The sequence below is a fragment of the Candoia aspera genome, chromosome 15 (assembly GCF_035149785.1).
Source record: "Candoia aspera isolate rCanAsp1 chromosome 15, rCanAsp1.hap2, whole genome shotgun sequence".
In the NCBI taxonomy this organism is placed as follows: domain Eukaryota; kingdom Metazoa; phylum Chordata; class Lepidosauria; order Squamata; family Boidae; genus Candoia; species Candoia aspera.
The window spans coordinates 4,111,677-4,130,273 of NC_086167.1; the positions used below are offsets into that span (position 1 = coordinate 4,111,677).

Consider the following 18,597-nt stretch of genomic DNA (forward strand, 5'->3'; position numbering starts at 1 on the left):
CAGTGCCCAGCCACTCCCTGAGTCAAACAGGCTCTAAGTCCCCGTCCCCTGTTCCATCCCGAGCTGCAATGGGAGCCCAGCCCGTGATGCGAATCTCAGGCAGTGGTTGCAGCTGCTGATCACCCTTGGCCAATGACGCCCCCCAATGCTCAGCTCCAGGCATCAACGTGCACCACCCAATTTAAATCCACCACAGCTCCCACTGCCCCCACTTCCATAGAAACACCCCTCCTCCCCCAATCACTGAGAAAAACTGCACAAGGAAAGAAGTTTCAGAAATCAGGCCAGAGAGGTGAGACAAGTACTCCAGGAGAGCCAGCCTTTTTTCTACAGCAAAAGGCCTTGGATTACCCCATCTCCACCTATGGAGGGCTCCTGGCTGCATGAGCTGCAGCTCTGTAGGAGGGCAGTGAAACTGCATCGATCCGGCTTCCTGAGTGTGCCAGCTTACAAGGTTCTGTTTTTAAATAGGTTTCCAGCCCTTACGGTTGCAATGGTATACTGCTGACATCTCAGAGCCATGGAGTCAAGGTCCTGCACTACTCCTGTCTCATTCCCACAAGTAGCAAAACAAGGAAAAACAGGCCACAATTCCGCCAAGCAAAAGGACAGAGGTTGTCTGCTTTCCCGAGGTCCAGAAGGGTTGAATCTGGGGAGTTCAGAAAGCTACAGACACTGATTCTGGCCCTCTGCTTACCAAGCACAGCTTCTAGAGAAAAAACTGGGGATGGGGGGGGGGGAGAGGGGGCTAAATGTGATCTCCCACCAGGTCACAGTCCTCTGCATCCTTCCTAATTGGATCCCCAACTCTTTTGGCTACTGGGCACTTCTAGCACTTTGTGAGTTGTGAGTGCTCTCACAAAATGGCTGCTGTGGCAGAGGTCCCATTTGCCAAACTCATGAGGTTGGTCCCTGCCTCAATTTCTAGCTCAAGGGGATACTCACTCCCTCTTCTATCCCTTCTCCTTCTTTCTGGGCAGTTGAGCACCAGACTGTGGAGGTTCACCATTATATTTTGCTAAAAATGAAAGGTGTCAGGAAACTTTGGGCTGCCCTAGAGTGCTGGGAATTTCAGGCTTGGCTCCTATGGGTAAAAAAGGAAAAGTCAAGCCCAGTCCATGCTGTTTTCCACTGCCTTCTTCTGGGATGTTTTTCCAATATCCCAGCCCTGGGTTTCCTGGTGGTCTCCCATCCAGAAACCAATCAGTTCCAACTCTGCTTAGCGTCTCAGAATCAGCCAAGTTAGCTCAGTGCTGTCATCTGCTGAAGACCGCACATGTGGGCTGAAACATGAAGCAGCCACAGCTTCAGGGAGAATTACCTGTGTAACTCACTGCCACTGAATGGCCAGATAGGTCAGGAGCTCTTCCAGGACCCAGCAAAGCCAAAGAGAACAGGCACTGCCCCAGCACAGGGATACCTACTCTGCTGCCGAGAAGGCCATCTCAAAGTTGCGTCTCCGGTCCTGGGGCGAGAGCTGTGTGTAATCAAAGGCATCAGGGAAGAAGTTGTGGACGAGAGCGCAGAAGGCCATGCCGTCGCTCCAGCTCGAGGAGAAGTTCTGGATGTCCACATGCTACCAAGGGGGGAAGAGAAATGAGGACGGTCAACATAAAGAGGGCCAGGCCAACGCGGGTCTAGGGAGGCACAGGGGACAGGCAGGCACCCACCTCGTAGCCCCGGGTCTTGGCGCGGCACCAGTCCAGAAGCATCTGCTTGATGCTGTTAGCATTGGGGACCCCGAAGCTGGAAGAACGCTGGACTCCCACCCGGGACACCACAGGACTTGCCAGGCTGCAAGAGAAGGCAAAGTGATTGCCCCAAAGCGTTATCTGGAAGGGAAGGGAAGGGAAGGGAAGGGGGAAAAGTCCTTTTCCAGTTTTTGATCACTTTGCACCACCTTGCTTCCCTACGCCCCTGGAAAATTGAAAACACATGGAAGGGAGGGAGGGAGGACAAAGCCAGATCAAGCTGCTATATTTAGGATAAAGAGCAGCGGCTGGATTAAAATGGACAAAGCCTTGGCAGGAGAACACCTCCCTCGGGAGGCATCTCATGGTGGGAACCATGCCACGGAAAGGCCCTTTAGAAATAAAGAGTTTTGCAGCCCAGAGGAAAAACAGCCCCCAGGAAGCTGCCAAGATGTCCTATCTGGATGTCAGCTGAAGGAGACAAGCCAACTATTTCACCCCCTTTTCTGTTTTCTCCCAGAGAGGGGCTTAGGGTGGGAATGGGAGCAGAAATCCTTGGGGAAGCAAAACATTCTGGTCTCCAGCCTTAAGACCCTTCAACATCCCCCACCCACCCAGCCGTTACAAATTACTAGCCAAAACTGGTATCAAAACGATCAAATCTCAGTGGTGCTACTTGAGGTGGAGTTGTGGGGGGAGTCAGATAGTTAGATTAAGGATTAAAAACACAGCTGCTAAAAAAAGATCAGGCATTTTACTGCCAAATTTCAGCAGATCCAAGCTTGGGACCCTAGAAGGAGCAAGTCCATAATGCATGTAAAAAAGGGGCAGGTTTCAGTCATGCGATCCTGACCGCCATCTTGACTTTTTTGACACCCTTCCCCCCTGAACACCTCTGCCATACCAAGGTCCTTCCTTTTTTCCCCTTTGTTTTATCGGACACTTTGAAAAAAACATATAAACAAGTACAAAAGAGAACACAAAACAAAACAAAAAAAGTAACACGGGGCTGAGTGCTTCAAAAATGGTGGGGACCCTGGTTTTGAGAATCAGGGCCAGGGGGCCGGTGTTGAGAGGCTGAGTTCTGAGGACCCAACAGCTGAAAAGCGGGCATGCAACGGGTGCCGTGGCAAAACACAACCACCTCTGCTCAGCCTGGCGCTCGCTCTAGTTCTAACACAGATGCCCCCGACTCCTGGCTTTCCGCCATACAGTACACTGAACCAGCCACACAGGTTGGGCACGCGCAATGCACTGAACTGAGATACGGTGAGCCAGTTGGTGGTCCTGTGTGCGATGCAAAAACAGAAGAATAAACCGCCGTGAATAAATAATATATCCAGTGTGTTTCAAGCAGGGCCATTTTTGAATGTGGTGCAGCTGCTCTGGGGCACCCTTACTCCATTTTTGCGATGCCTTCCCTGTGCGTGTGTCAAGTTGTGTCTCTGGACGGAGGGGGCGCTCTGGCCCTCCTCCAAGTGAACCAAAGCAGCACCTCCAAAAAGCCCCCCCCCAAGAAGCCCTCATCGCTCCTTTCCGAAGGGCCACTGGGTGGGGGGCTCCTGAAATTGCAGGATCTCCTCCCCGCTTCCCATTTCCAGAGAGACGGCCCAGTGGTAGGCGACTTGCCCCAGGGCCAACACAGCCTCTGACTCCCCCTTTTTCAGCCCTCAGAGGCCCCGGTTGTGGTTGTTGGAAGGGTGACTGCAACATTTCCTCCCCTGTGCGGGTGAGGAACAGAGGCAACCGGCTGGATGAGCCCCAAGCAGGAGTAATGCAGGGAAAGCATCAGAGACACCCCCCCCCAAACCTTTTCCCCAAACTCCAGCTTCCCTGGGGGCTACCACCTTGAGACGCTGACCTGCCTCCTCCCTCACCTGATGCAGCAGCCCAGCCCCAGGGGCCGCACCCCATTCCTTCCCCCCGCGCCCGGCTCCTCACCTCCCGCCCTCCTTCTCCAGCTTCTCAATCATGGTCTTGCGCGCCTGAGAGGTGGACATCTTGGGCAGGTTCTGAGCCTTCATGATCTCCTTCTTCCGCTCAGCCTGGCGCCGCTCCAAGGCAGCCAGACTGCCCCCGCGCCCGGGGCTCGGATCCTCCCGCTCGAAGATGCTGGGCCGAGGGGTGGAAGAGAGACGACAGTGTGAGAAAGTCCAGGGCAAAACAGGGATTCCTTCCCAGAGAAGACAGAAACGTCACTTCCAGATGCTTTGTGGTTTATTTATTAATTAAATTAAATAAATTAAATTTTCTCTGACCCCACTTTGGTCCTGGTGCTCCCTAGGGATTTCCGCACAAGGTTCTGAACGCAAACCATCCCAGATTGGAAAACACCCCCTTCTGAGCAGAAAACAGGCTCTTTTGAGCCTTTCAGGTGCGTTTTCAGCTCCCAAATGACCACCAGGCCTGTTTTGCCCCATAGAGTTCTGCAGGTGTCCTGCAAAAGGCCAAGAAAAGGCCATAAGACAGGATGGGTCTTTCAACGGCTGCTCTGGAAGATCTGGCTGTCTGCAACATGGCAGCACTCTGCAGGGTCAGATTCAAATCATCCCTTGAACCAAAAGAAAACTAGGATGAGGATGATTTAAATTCAGCATGGCCTCTGCTCAAAAAGACCGTCCCATTCCATCATCCCAGCAAGACCTCGGAGGACCCCAAAGTCCTTCCTGCAAATAACACGAATGTGGCATTTCCTGTTGGGCTTTGTTGGCAGGCCACTTCCCGATCACTATTTTTTAAATTAAAAAATACTTTTGGACCCTATGAAACTGCCACTGTTAAGAGGCCACAAGGAGAGAGTGAGGCACGGGCCGCCTGCATCACGGATTTGCAGGGTCTGTCCCTTTTGGATGACGGCTCAGGGGAGACAAGAAAGAAAAGCATCTTGGAAGTTGAATTCAGAGAGTTTAGGGTCTCTTTTTCAGGAGACTCTGGAAAGCTCTCTGTTTTAGGGGTGAGTACTGAAAACTGCTTTCGTGCACTGGACTGTTTTAACTTTAGACCTGGATGGTGGATTATCCCTAAGGATGCCTTTTCGCCCTTGTGTTTGGTTTCAAGTTATTTTTAGCACAGTTTCTTCTTAGCGTGTTTTCAGTGTTGATGTCAGCTGCTTGGAGAGTCTTGCTTAAAAGCAAGATATAAATAACACCAAGACATACATGAGCGGATAGCCCGACCCGGCCCAAGATCTTGCTCTGTTTGACGGAGCGATATAAGGGACCAGCCCTCTAAGCAAGCCCTTTGTCCCCGGACTGTTTTGGCATTGCTTTGGGCGGCAGGGCAGGGGGTGGCTACTTAACACCTCCTCCTCCAGTCAGCCCCAGAGAAGCCCTGACGGATCACACAGCATTGGACTGGGGGCTGCACCTCCCTTCCTCCCCAAAGCAGCATTACTTCCTGCCTGATCCATGATGCCACACAGGAGCACCGCACCCCTCAGCTAAGTCTCAGCCAGATGCCAAAGAGCAGCTGCCACCCATCCCCGGCCTTCCCTTCTTCCTGCACCCTCAAAGCACTTCTCCAGTACCCAAGCCAGATCAGCATTGAGGAAAAAGTTGCCCGGGGTTTGGCTGCACCCAGAATGGGAGCCATGCAAGACTCAGGAGACTGGCGGGGGGGCTTACCTGCCCACTTTCTTGGAAGAGGATGAGCTGTAGGACTTGGTCTGGACAAAGGTGTTGCCATCTTCTGGAAACAGGCAGGAAGAGAGAGAGAGAAATGACCTCAGGTACAAGAGGTTTCTGCACACAACTCAAAATGCCAGTGGTCATTATTATTCCCCAAACCAGGGATGGGCAACCTTGGCTCACTGGCCTCTCTCACCTCGTAAGGACCCCCCAAAGCAGACCTGGCACATTTGTGGTGAGTTTCAAGTGTCAATGATGTCTGCAGAGGCTTATGGTACCCACTGCCTCTCCTAAGACTTGCCCCAAAGGGTTGAACATGCTGGCCCTGCCCACTCCCCTCGTCTCCAGAAGTGAAAAGAACGGGAAAGTCAGTCTGCAGCTACAGGAGACTCGCCTCCTGCCCAAATGGCTGAGACCTCTTAAGGGGCCCCTCCCTCAGTCCAAAGGACGATTGGTTGTGTAGATCGAGAGGCCCTGCCTTCCCTAAATCATGTCCTGAACAATACAGTGCTTTGCCTCACAACATTCCAGCTGCACCTCCAAAATCACTGAAAAAGTCCCAGCCAGTCTTTGCCACACACCGAATATATAATGTCAAACTTTCCCCAACCTGGTGCCCTCCACAGTTGCTGGAACAGTGTTTCCCAGAATTCCCCTTGTCCGCTGGAGGAATTCTGGGATTTGTAGTCCTAACCCTTCTGGAGGCAACTAGGTCGGAGGGTGCTATTCTGGGGTGATGATTCATAAGGCTGCAAAGCTTCCATTTCATCTGCATTTCACGAATGAAATAACATGGCTACTTAAAAGAATGTTCTCATCCCACCTGGCAGGTTCTTCTGTTCACTTATTACCCAGCCAACATGCCTCAAACTCCGTTCACCTTGATATGCCTAGCTCAACCAGGTTGAACCGGGTTGGGCTACACACACACACACACACACACACAGCATCTCTTCAACAAAAAGAGAATGAGGAAACTTACTTTCTGATCTCTTTGTGTAGCTTGCCTCCATCCTCAGTGTGTGGGACGCTTTGCTGCCGTCACCTGGAACAGAAAAAATCCCGAAGGGAGATGAGACGGGGCTAGTCATGCCGGCCAGCGTTATTATGGCATTTGAAGTCTGAAGCACCAAGAAATCATGCTATTAGGGAGGGAAGCTCTACTCTGTCCTGAATTTCCTGCATGAGATGTCCTCTGATTCTAATCTTATGAGAAAACTTTGCCTGATTGATTTTCTCTGCACCAGGCATCATCTTGAGCACCTTATCCCTAAACTCAAAAGCCTAAATGCTGGCAATCTTACTTGCAAGGAAGTTACTCCACAGCTGGGACCGTGGAGATCCGGGAGGAAGGAAGGGCCTGGAAGTTGCCGATGAAAGCCCACCCCACCCCACCCCACCCGGCCTGCTTAACCCAACTGGCAGACGCTCGCCGTGCTCAAGATGGCGGCCAGGAGCTACTTTTGAAAGACTCTGTTGGGCTCCCCAGGCCTGCCGACAGCGTGGAGGCGACAGATGGCACGAAGAGAGGAGGCAGGGGCCAAACTTCCAGCCTGCTTTCTGTGCAGTTATTCTTTAAACTCTGAACGTGAGGAATGGTGTCTCGGGTCAGGCTCCCCGCTGGAGACACATCCGTGATGACAGCCCCGAACCAGGGCTGCGAAGGGGGCAAGACTGGGGGCCGGGAGTGGCCAGGCTGCGCGTGAGGAGGGAGGGGAGGACTGGCCCGCTCGCCGAGCACCCCCAAGCAGAAGCAGCCCGACCCTTGCACGGCTCCTCTCCCACAGAAAAGAAGCCCTCGGGGGCAAAGGGGGGGTGATGGATGCTTCCCCCCACCCGACCACAAGCCCACCCCTTACTGGACTGGACGAGGCGCTGGGCCTTGGTGACTGTGCTGATGGACGAGCCGTCGGCCGACATGCTGCTCTGCTGGGAGGTGGTCTCGGTCGCGTGGCAGGCCCCCCTCGCCTTTGCCTCCTGCAGCCGCTGGCTCCGCTCCTTCTCCCGCTGGTCTGCAAGGGTGGGGAGGGGGGAGGACAGGCACTGCTCAGCAACTGGGGCTTGCTTGGAATTTGGGACCCTGGTTCCCCCACCCCAAAGAGCGTCAGGCAGACTCTGTTCACGCCCCGCCTCAAGGTTTCCCTCACAACCACCCTGCAAGGCAGGCCCAAGGTGGCCTAGCAAGCTTTATGGCCAAGCTGAGGTTCCCTCATCTCAGAGGGGGTGCCAGGAGTGGGAGTACCAACAAAGATGAAAGGGGCCAAGAGACACCATCCCCGTCCCTGTCCCCAACCCCACCTAGGCTGGGCTAGATGTATTCATCTGTTATAAAAGCCATATTTACATTTATTCAGGCATCTTTCCCCCACAACAGCAGCCCTGTGAGGTAGCCTGGACTGAGAGGGAGGGATGGCCCAGAGTCCCCAGGGAGCCTCTGTGGCTGGGGGGGGGGGGGGGGGCTAGCCCCTGGGTCTTCTGGCTCCCGTCCAGTGCCTTCCCCACCATGCCACCCCGGCTCTCACATATATCAGGTGTGGCCGGAGGGTTTCTCCAAAAAGCAAGTTTTCAGTTGCCCCCAGAAGACACAGTCTTATGTCTTGCATCTATTTTGTCTTGCAGAAGCAACGGGGAAGAAAGAAAGTACCCCGGAAAACCACGTCCAAACTCAACACACCTTCCTGGGGAAGGACGGAGGTCCCTCTAGCCAGGTGCCCTGGTTGTCACCGGCCCAGGAAGGAAAACGAGGGCTGCTTTTAGTACAACCCAAGAGGAGAAAACCGGAGCTTTTCACTGCAGGGAAACGCATGAACTCCCATCTCCTAACAAAGCAGCAGTTCAGGGTGACCGCGGAAGGAAGGGCTCCTAGCAGACACCAGTTCCGTTCCCCCTGCTCTGAGCACTGACACCGACAACTCTGGATAGAGTGCCATGGTTTATGGAGGTTTCATGGATAACACGGCCAGGTTCAATCCTACCAAAACATCCTTTACTTCTCCATGGTTTACTGAATTAAGAATTTGCAGGACTCACACAACACACCATGGTCTGACCCATGGTTTATATGCACAGCAGCTAGATTTAGCCAGAAAGGAAAGCTGAAAGCAAACTCATTACTGCTAGGTTCACACAACTTGTTAGTCCAGCCAAATCATAGTTGGTAGTTTGTGTATCAGTGTTTTGTGAGAACTCAGCCATTGTCTTTGCATATGGCGTCAAGCAAGCCATCATTTCTGGCTGTAACAAAGTGTGGTTGGGCAGAACGTTTGTGGGAACCCAGGAAGTACGGTGTCAATGAGGTTGAGGGTCTTTTTCCTTCTCCTCTTGACCATCCAAGCCTCATGTCTCAGCCCTTCCTGCTTTGAAGATGGGTCCCCCTGCAGCCTTCGGACCACGCCAGGGGCTCCCCAAAACCCCACCGGCCCCAACCTGGTACCTCGCTTCCGCTGGCGCAGGTCCCGCATGGCTGCCCGGATCAGTCGTCGCTCCTCAAAATCTCTGGTCTGGTCCAGCTGCGGAGACAGACCTGGGGGTGAGAGGCGGTACCGATGCACCCACTCCCCCCCACCCCCAGTTCTCCATTCCACAATTTTCTCTGCCTCTCTCAAAGGACAAAAATTACATGGAGTCTCTTACGTGGCTGCAAGCAAATTGCTTTCATTTTGATTTTAACTGCCGAGTGTTATAATACGAGTTGAGTGGTAAAGAAATATGACAAATAAATAAATAAATAAATAAAATTTACTCGTTTGCTGTGCGCAGCCAGGCAAGGGCCTTGGAGACATGCCCAAGCAGCTCATAAGCAACCCTTCCCCCATATTACCAACAACTGCTATAAAGAGGTAGACTACCTCTGAACATGCAGGTTCCACTTAGCCCGTACTGCTTTACCCACCAATGAATTACCCTAAACTTGTTCTCAAAACCACCTAAATCAATCCCTTAATGCAGTGGGCGGCAGCAGTGGTGGGGATTCTGTTAGCTTCTTCTCAGGGGTGTGGCAGACTGCACCCCGCATCCCCTCTGATGTTGCCAACGGTCATATTATGGGATAATATGCAATATTATGGGAAGGAAAGAAAACCCCTGTCTTTCTCCTCTTTCTCTACCCTGTGCAGAATTGTATAAGCCACAGTCAAAAATGCCTCCATCAGCTCCATTTTCCCAAAGCAGAAATGTTGAATGGTGACCCTTTTCAGCCCTCAAATCTCTTCCTTGCCCCGTCCCTCCCCCCACCCACCCCCGCCACCATTCATACTGGACTTCTGCAAAGCAAGCAAAACCGACCTGGAGGGACTCAACCAGGACAGTCACTCCCCCACCCCACCACTTGCTCTTCCAATCGTTTGCTCCAGAAACACTTCCCCACACAAATTCTGATGCCTGGCAAAGGACTTCGGATACAAATCTAACCAGTGTGGGACACACGCGTCTGCAGTAGGGAAATTGCATGTTAGGCCACCAGCTGCTACGTACCATCTTATCCAAGACATCTTCTTCCTCAATTTTGCTCAGTTCTTCTGCACTCAGCCGGTCTCGCTGTTGCACTTCCTGCCCCTGGACTTTCTCTTTTTCCATCCCGTTCAGCAAGGCCACCTTGGGCTGCGTCGGCAACTCAGCATCCACCTGAAAAGACAGGGCAACTGGTACGGCTGGACTGGCTGCTCAGCTCTCAGTCTCAGCCTTTCTGTGGGACATCAGGTCACAACTCCACGCTTTGTCAATGGGTAAGTCAGAACTGGTGGAACGATGCTCCCATCCACCCAGCAGGGCAGAGATGAAATCTAAGGATGCTGTGAACAAGCATTCCCAGATTTCTGATGGTTTAGCACTTTTTACCATTTAAACTTGTCTCTTGGACCCACAGCCAGCCGGTGTGCGTGGCTATCCCATTCGGCAGCCGTGAAGCCAAGACCCAGTTTTTGGCCCATCTGGTGAATTATTAAAATTTCCTTGTGTTATTATATGATTTCCATTTATAAAGTTCATCTTCCGCTTGGAATCGCTTACGACAGCGGTTCTTAAACTGTTTGGACCAATTCCCCCTTTTCCTTGCCTCAAATAATTCACTACACCCACAAAAAAACCCAGGCTGTGTTGTTTTACACAAGCATCTCAGTAGCGGCAACCCCAAACTGGATCCTCAACTCACAAGCAATTACAAACTGTTCCATTACTCCCAAGATATGCTCAAGTTATCCCCTTGGGACAATTACCCCCCGTTTAAGAACTGCTGGTTTAAGGTACCTAAATGGTCAAAAGTGTCCACAGCAAAGTGGGACAAGGCATGGCAAGCCCCTTCCCACAGCGATGTCACTAAGCAAGTCCCTCTTTTGTGTTCCTGTATCATGATGCCACTGCAGGGTGTGGCTTGCACAGTGATGTCACCATGAAAGCACATCTTGTTCCTTGCTTGCCGGCAAAAAACAGGCCATGCAGCCCAGAGGACTGGTTTTCTCTTGGTTATTGTCAATAACCAGTTCAGAGAAATGAATGATTAAAGGACCAATTTGTTAATTGTATTTTGTCATCTTCTGCTTGGATTAAAAAAAAAAAAGTCTGGGAATAGAGTTATGTCAATTTACTTCACCAGCTAATTAGTGCAGCAGGTCATCTTGGTCAAAGGGTCAGGAAGGACCCACCTGGGTTACAGCCCTGAACGCCTTAAGTCTAGCATTCTTTTGTGAGAAATCTAGCAACCAAGAGTCCCTCCCACCAGCCTGGATTTTACATTTCTCTTGGATTTTATTTATTTATTGTGTTTTATCATAATTGTTTTATGTGATTTTAATGTTTATGTTTTATGTGGGATTTTATTGTAAACCGCCCAGAGTCCCTCTTCTGGGGGAGATGGGCGGTGGCTAAATTTGAGTAATAAACCAGTCAACAGGTTGGCTTGTTAAAAAGCTAATTCTCAAAAAGGTGAATTCCACATATCGCACCACCCTCTGCAAGGCTTTTGGCACTGTAACAAGCATGTTGTGTATTTCCAGCGACTGAAATGTGCTTCAGTTAAAGGAAAACTGTAATACAAAGCATTCCGTGCCGGGGTTTTTCATGAAGATTAAAGGGCTTCGTTGAAAGCAGCTTTGTGATCAGGATTCACAGCAGGCTTGGCATCTCCGTGCAACCCCCAATGGGGTGATGCCAACTCCCTGTCAGCACAATCCCTGCACAACACCAGGCAGGACATCAGCCAGGTCGAAAATATACCACAGAGGCCGCTGCAGTTGAGATGACCAACCAAAAGCGCCAAGCAAGAGAGGCAGCGCATCCTCAGATGCCTGGCATCGCTCCTTCCCAAACTGGACAGCATGGTGGCACGGCTTATTATAGGTCAGGTATTAAGTGTCACCCCAAACAACACCTCTTTGCAGCTGCTAAAAAGTTTTTCCTGGCCTCCTTCAATGCATTAAGCAGAAAAAGAAGAGGAAGCGCACAAAGTCCTGTGTTTTATTATTTTTGTTCCTAAGATCTGCTGCTTCCTTTAGTTTCCAGCAAAGCTTAGGACCTGGGCAGTCTCTGCAGGTCCAGGAGGCTCCTGAAACTGTCCTACCCCCTCCTTCCAAAAGGCAATCCACCTCCATGCTTTTTCCAAATGCTGCAATGTCCCCAAAGCTTTTGCGCAGTCATGGGAAGCCTCAATCCTCTGAATTTCAGCAGTCCGATGGCTTTGCTTCACCTCTGCAACAACCTTCTTCAGCCTTTTTGCCGTGTTGAACCACAACACCCATAATGCTGGCTGAAGATCAGGATTACAGATCCCATCAACTGTCTGGAATATCCTGCACTGGGGAAGACCGGGCTTACTAGTTGGGGTGAAAGCCAGACGGCTTGAACTTGGGGAACGTGGGTCTAACGGGCCAGGGAGGATGAACACTGCAGTCCGGTGGAATGGACTTGGTGGCCTTGGGGGTGGCATCCTTCAAGTGGAGAGACAGGAACTCTAAACGGGATTAAAATCCACTCAACTCCCACCAGTAAAGGGATGGCTGTTGCTAGCAGGAATGGTGAGGGGGCCCAAGCAGAGCAAGGCTGAAACTCTGGAGTGGGGCTGCAGAAACTCACAGAAGCCAGAGCTGCACTCGCCCACAAACCTGGCTCCAGAAACCCCAAATGATGCTGCAGCACAACAGGGGTGAAGATTCACTGTGCCTGCCTGCCTGCCTGCCTGCCTGCTCCCCGTGGCTGGGAGAGGCCAACCTTGAGTGGGGAAGCTGAGATACAAATGGCGGCCTGCTGGCATGCCTCTGCTTCGGAATCTCAGAGACACAACGGCTCCCCTTGGCATGCAGTGAGAAGAGGGCAGTGGAGGGAGGCCCTCCTGTAGCTTCCTTTCCTTTCCTTTCCTTTCCTTTCCTTTCCTTTCCTTTCCTTCCCATCCCATAATTTGTACAGCCAGCCTAATTGCAAAATGTGGCTCTGGGAGGCAAACATAGGATTAAAAATAAAACAATATAAAACAACCACAACACCACAACACACAGTAACACAAACTAAGGCCCAAGACAAAACATCCCAATTCCCAAATCAGTTTTCCAGACAGGCTGGAAATAACCTATCCATACAGCCTCTCCCAGCGCTTGGGGATGGGGGAAACTAAGCCCTATAGAAGTCCAGCAGGGTTGAAGCCCCACGTTTTGGGGGGGATTACAAAGAGTAGGTACTATGCATTTGGAGGGGGGGGTCCAAACTCAGGCTGAACTGAAGCTTCTGCCCCCCACCCTTTAACCAATTCCATGCTCACATCCTCAAAAGCAGAACAACAGAGTGACAATACCCCAAGGTGGAAAGGGGGGCAGGGGGTGGGACAACAGAGAGCTGGCCTAAAGGGGAGTCTGCAGTGGGGCAGAGGAAGAAGAGGGCACCCTTAACTTTTCATCTGACAAGCAGGCATTCATTCCAGGGAATGGCATTTCCCTCTTCTGCCCAATGAGCCTCTTCCGCAAACTGCCCCCCAATTCCTCCTGGCCTTAACTGGAAATAGCGCCTGGGGGCACAGCAACCACCCAGCCCAGGCCAGGCCTGCCTGCCTGCAGGACTCCTCAGTGCCCCCCAATAGCTGTGACCAAACTGTAGTGTTCAACAAGAGAAGGGGGAAATCATTAAGTAATCAGCACTATTCGTTTTATCTGATGGGTTCTCTCACTAGATCATTTTTGTTCCTCTGGGGTGTTTTTCTTTTAAACTTTTAAATATTGTCCTGTTAGCCAGCCTGGGTGACATACACACCTCAGAAGGGTGGGATAGAAAAATCTGCAATACAGTGGCTGGAATTCTTTACATATATTGAATTTCCAGGGAACATGAATAACATTTTGCTTTTGTCCTGGCCCAACCCATAACTTTTGTCAACACTGCCCCAGCACAGCATGTAACAGCCAAACAACTCTGTATCTGAAAAAAATGTGACTTTCTGTCCAGGGTGAAAAGGATTCCATCCACCGCAAACCAACGTGAAAGGCCATCTCAACATCCTGTTGAAGAGTTCTGGGCCCAGACCGTGCCCCCACCACCACGGCAATGGTGCCACTGCCATGGGAACTTGCATGTTCTTCAATGTGCTTCCACATGGGGCTTTTGGGAGGGAAGGTGCTGGGGCCACAGGGCTGGGAACGGGGCCAGAGCCAGCTGTCTGGAGGGCCCTTCCCACTTATCTGCTGGCCAGAGAGGAAACCCTGCAGAGGGGTGGGAGGGGACCTGGCAGTCCAGGTGGAGCCCACCGGAGCAACTCTTCCCAAGCCTAGAGAAAGAAGCAGGTGATCCTCCCGGGAGGGGGCAACCAAGACACCCCGGCCGGCTTGGCTTTGGACCTCTGGGGACCGGCTGTGCAAGCCAAGTGGGGTAGCCCCACGCCTTGGCCCACTATTGCACCCTCCAGCCTAAGTGCCATGCTTAGCAACAACAGCAGAGCTGTTAATTCCCTTCCTAAGGTATTGAGAATGGCCCCTCCCTCTTGGTCCCATCCAGACATGTTAGAGTTCAATGGACAAGCTGCCCAAGGATGATGGGGTTTGCAGTCCAACATATCTGAAAAGTGCCAGGCTGGCTGAGATTATCGCTTTGGAGGGAGGAAGGGGGGGCATAAAAAGGGAAGACAAAGGAGATGGTGATCATCGTAATGCTTGACTCTTTGCCCTAAATGGAAGGGGGAGAGACTTCAGGGCACTCTGCTTCCCCAGGGGAACCCTTCTCCACATCCTTTCTTTAAAGAAAAGGTACAGCAAGGAACAAAGAAGTGCCAAAGTTTCTCTGAGGAGCTGGTCAGGGCTCAAAAGCCACAAACAACAAGACTACACAAGAACATTCTTCTTGCACTCCGGAAATCAAGTGTGCATTTTGCTCCCAAACCAGCTCAAGTTGCTAGATGTGTTTTCTTTAAACTGTTTCATTCCAAAAGTTGTCTTTTTATCAGCGTAGATCAGATTCCCACATTTACTGCCCCCCCCCCCTCTACTAACTTCCAGATTTCCTAGCCAAGGGCCCAGCAGGCTGGGATTCTGGAGCTAAAGTTTGCCAGGAGAGATGTCCAACGCTGCATGGAGCCACAATGGCTTAATGGCTTAGTGTACAAAGCAGGGTTTATGGTTTAGTGCATGTTGCCAGCAGCCACAGGATAGTCAACCAACCATGGCTTATCATGATGTGGGAAATCAACCATGGAATTCCGGGCAGGCTGAAAACGCACCCTGGGTCCCGCCGAAGTTCTATCCCAACTAAGCCCTTCTAGATGCTGCTGCCCCCAACCCGCATTTGCAAGCTCGACTCTACACAAGCTGCTGGGAAAAACAGCATGCTTTCCTTTGAAAGAGATCAGCGCCTATTTTTAGGATGCTGTATTTCAACCAGGACTTGCGTTCTTGGTAGTGACACATGAGGAACGGCTGAGCTCTCTGCGTTCCACAGAGGCAGAACATGCAGAGAATTTCATGCCAGGTGCAGGAGGGGACCTCTGCACCCACAGCCTCTAGACAGTAAAGCTCCCTAAAGCCAGCAGAATTGGGACTTTTTTTCCCCCAATCCCCCCTCTTAATCTTCCCCACCCAAACATAACAAGCGATACAACATAATAAGAATACAATTTTTCTGCAGCCACCTAATTTTCACATGCGTTTTAATTTCTATCGGCACTGAGTTTGTTCCACGTAATTTCCCATCCTGCTCCCTTCATGAATGTGTCTTCCTCTCGCCGGTCTTTAGACAGCAAGTTCCTTTGGGCAGGGATCTCTCTTGGTGCCCTCACAAGGGTCATGGGGTTCGGTGTTCCTTGGATGAGGAATCCGGGCTTTGGGGCTCAAGGTGCTGACCTGGTTCAAGGGCAGAAGTGTCCCATTCCTCTTCCAAGCCAGGAGCAGGACCAGCCAAGCCTTTCTGCTCCAAGGAGTGGGGGGTGCCCTGAATAATCATTCCTCAAAACTGCTTGCTGCTCCCTGGAGCCGAGGGGCTGCCGTGGGACAGGGGTGCTTCAGAAGGCCTCCGGGTGCTAGCGAAGGTTGGGGGGTGGGCCACCGGCTCCTTGGGCACCTCGGTACCCTCAGAATGGGCAGATGGATCTTCCAATGCCTGCTGTGGTGTGCTGGGATCTTTCTCCTGGCTCAGGAAGCGCCGGAGCCGTTCCATGTGCTGACGGAGTCGCTGCTGCTCAGCGCGCAGGGCAGCTGCCTCCTCCCGCAGGACACTGATGGTCGAGACCAGTGGATTCACCACATGGAGGGCGTCTTCTACCCGCTGCTCCAGGGTCTGGCGACAGGCCTCCAGTTCCTGGCGAGCCCCCTGCAAGGCCTGGCATTGGTCCCCTACCAATGATTTTGGTCTGCCCTCTGGGCCAGGGACAGGCACCCCAGGCATGATGCTGAGCGAGGGGCAAACAGCTACTCAGCACCAGCTGCAAGCGCAGGCTGAGATCACTCTGGGTGCAGCCGAGGCGTCCCAAGAGAAGGGGGCACACGCCGGAGGCAGACGCCCGTCTTCTCAGCTGCCTCGCCGGATCGGCAATCCACAGGACACCAGGCAGGACGGGTGGGTGGGTCTTTGCTAGCCAGCTATTCTAGTCGCAGAAGAGCTGCTCCGCCCCGGGTGGCATTCCCATGACAGACAAAGACAGAAGGGTGGAAGCGTGCCAAGGATCGGGCTGGTCAGTAGGGGGAGGAGCCGGGCTTGTCCAGCAAGGGGAAGGGTGCCCCCCCCACTTGCAAAGTGTCCGTTCCTTTCTGATGACACTTCGCAGATTGTTGCAGAGAGATTAGCGGCAAGGCTCTCCAAATGCTTCCTGAGGCGCTTGACAGGCTTCTGGGTGAGAGGAACTCTCTGAAATGGGGCTTGGAAAAAGGGTGCCCCAGCACCCAAGCCCAGATGATCTCTAACAGCAGGTAAGGGCAGAGGAAGGTGAACAGAGACAGATGTGGGCGCACGCCAATGCTCAATCTATCTCCCATTCTTGCGCAATACAGTTTTGCCCAGGTCACGAGGGACCACCCGGGATGCAACCATTAAGAGCTCCTTATGGCCAGTCAGGAGAGCCTACAAAGGCAAAAGGGAAATCAGGATAATAAATAGAGAGAGAGAGATGGAGGGAGGGAGGGGGCTGCCAACCCGACCGCACTCTTCGGATGTGTTTCCTTCAGTCTGGTGCACTGCTGATAGTAACGGTCCGTTCTACGCCTGGCTGTGAAGCTCCACCAACATCGGTTCGATCTTGATCCAAGTGGAGCAGGAGATGGGACCGATCCACCTCCCCCACCCCATCCAGGACACGCTTCTCTGAAATGCCTGCTACTCCCTCCTGGGCAAATCTGGTTCAAAGCCTCCAGCGGTGGCCTTGTTCACACCCTGGTGCAGCCACTGCACAATTCTGGGAAAGCATTAGGTAGGGGAGGGGCAGAGTTCAGAAAACCACAAGAGGAGGCATTTCCACTATTGGTAAATTACACAGCTCACCATGTTTCAAGCAAAGCAGGGATGTGCAAAATGTTTCTTGTGTGGACGATATGCGCAGAAGAGTCAGCTTCATATGGTCCAGGAGTAGACCACAACGCATGTTTTCTCTGAGTCCAGTTCCAGAACCCACATGTGCGGTCCAGGGGCGGACCCAGGACACACATGTTCCAGCCAGAGGCCTTCCAGGGTGGGAGATGGGGAAAGAGACCGGAAAACGGGTGGTGGCTGAGGGTAGGCCCTGGGACGACTTGGAAAGGCAGGTTGGTTCGGTCTGCTGTATTCGAATCCCAGGGCAGTGGCTACAAGGAAAGGATCGGGGTGGGCTGGTACCCAGGTTGTACAGAAAAGGGAGAGCGAGCGCGAAGGCACATCCTTCCAACTTCGTCTCTGTTTAAATCTGGAACAACCAAAATGTTCAGTCTGGCCAGAACAGTTCAGCCATGCTCCTAAGACATCTGCACTTGTTCCTGGATTGGCAGTTCTGCTCAGTCACCTATGCCTCGGTCAGCTCCAGTTTGGGCTACTGCAATGTGCTCTACCTGGGGCTGCCTTTGAAGACCTCTCAGAAACTACAGCTGGTTCAAAATGCAGCAGGGCAGGTAGTTATGGGTGCACCACAGCACATCCATGAAGCACGGCTAGTTGGCAAGCTGCACTCACTCCCAGGTGCTTGTCAAAGTGCTGGTTAACCCTGCAAGGCCCTTCAGGGCACAGGGCTCGGTTATTTGCACGGCCACCTGTCTCTGATAATTTCTGCCTATCCTACAAGATCCAACAGGGTGAGCATGGTCTGATTCCCTTCTATTAGACAATGACACCTTGATGGGACCCAAGAGACATGCCTTCTCTGTCGCGGTACCTCACCTCCAAGAGCAGGATGGTCCTAACCCTGTTGGCTTTTTGTAAGGCGTTGAAAAGTATTTTTCCCTCCGGCGCAGGGCCAGGGTGTGAGATGAGCCTGTTTTTAGGGGTTGTTGACTGTGAACGAGATTGGCCATGAACATGCTACATTTTATTTATGATAGTTTGGGATGCTTTAACCTGATGCTAGCTGTCCAGAATTACAAGTGCAAGAGGAGAAGCTATAGATATTAAAAGAAATGAATGAATAAAATAAAAAAAAATGTTTCTATCATGCATAAAACAAAATGTATTTTTACTTCAATAAATAAAATAGTATGTTTATCTTGTCCACAAAACAAAATACATTTTTTATTTTGTGCACACCAATAAAGCAGAGTGTTCTGTATATTTTATCTGAAAAAGATCAGGCCTAGTAAATATCCTGGATTTTCTTTCTACTGAATAGACAACTGCCAAGATGTAATGACATGCTAATTTCTGCA

General features: G+C 51.8%; 1 protein-coding gene across 3 annotated transcripts in view; it reads right to left on the reverse strand.

The window, feature by feature from the left end:
* Window positions 1–18,597, reverse strand: part of SMTN (smoothelin) — a 63,889-nt gene that overhangs the window by 8,248 nt on the left and 37,044 nt on the right. For all 3 annotated transcript variants that reach the window (XM_063315734.1, XM_063315736.1, XM_063315735.1), the window contains 8 exons: window positions 9,791–9,940; window positions 8,751–8,826; window positions 7,177–7,329; window positions 6,300–6,362; window positions 5,315–5,378; window positions 3,633–3,803; window positions 1,671–1,794; window positions 1,425–1,576 (listed from right to left, as the gene is read on the reverse strand). In XM_063315734.1, the coding sequence (XP_063171804.1) occupies window positions 1,425–1,576; window positions 1,671–1,794; window positions 3,633–3,803; window positions 5,315–5,378; window positions 6,300–6,362; window positions 7,177–7,329; window positions 8,751–8,826; window positions 9,791–9,940 (953 nt within the window). The remainder of the gene's footprint in view (window positions 1–1,424; window positions 1,577–1,670; window positions 1,795–3,632; window positions 3,804–5,314; window positions 5,379–6,299; window positions 6,363–7,176; window positions 7,330–8,750; window positions 8,827–9,790; window positions 9,941–18,597) is intronic.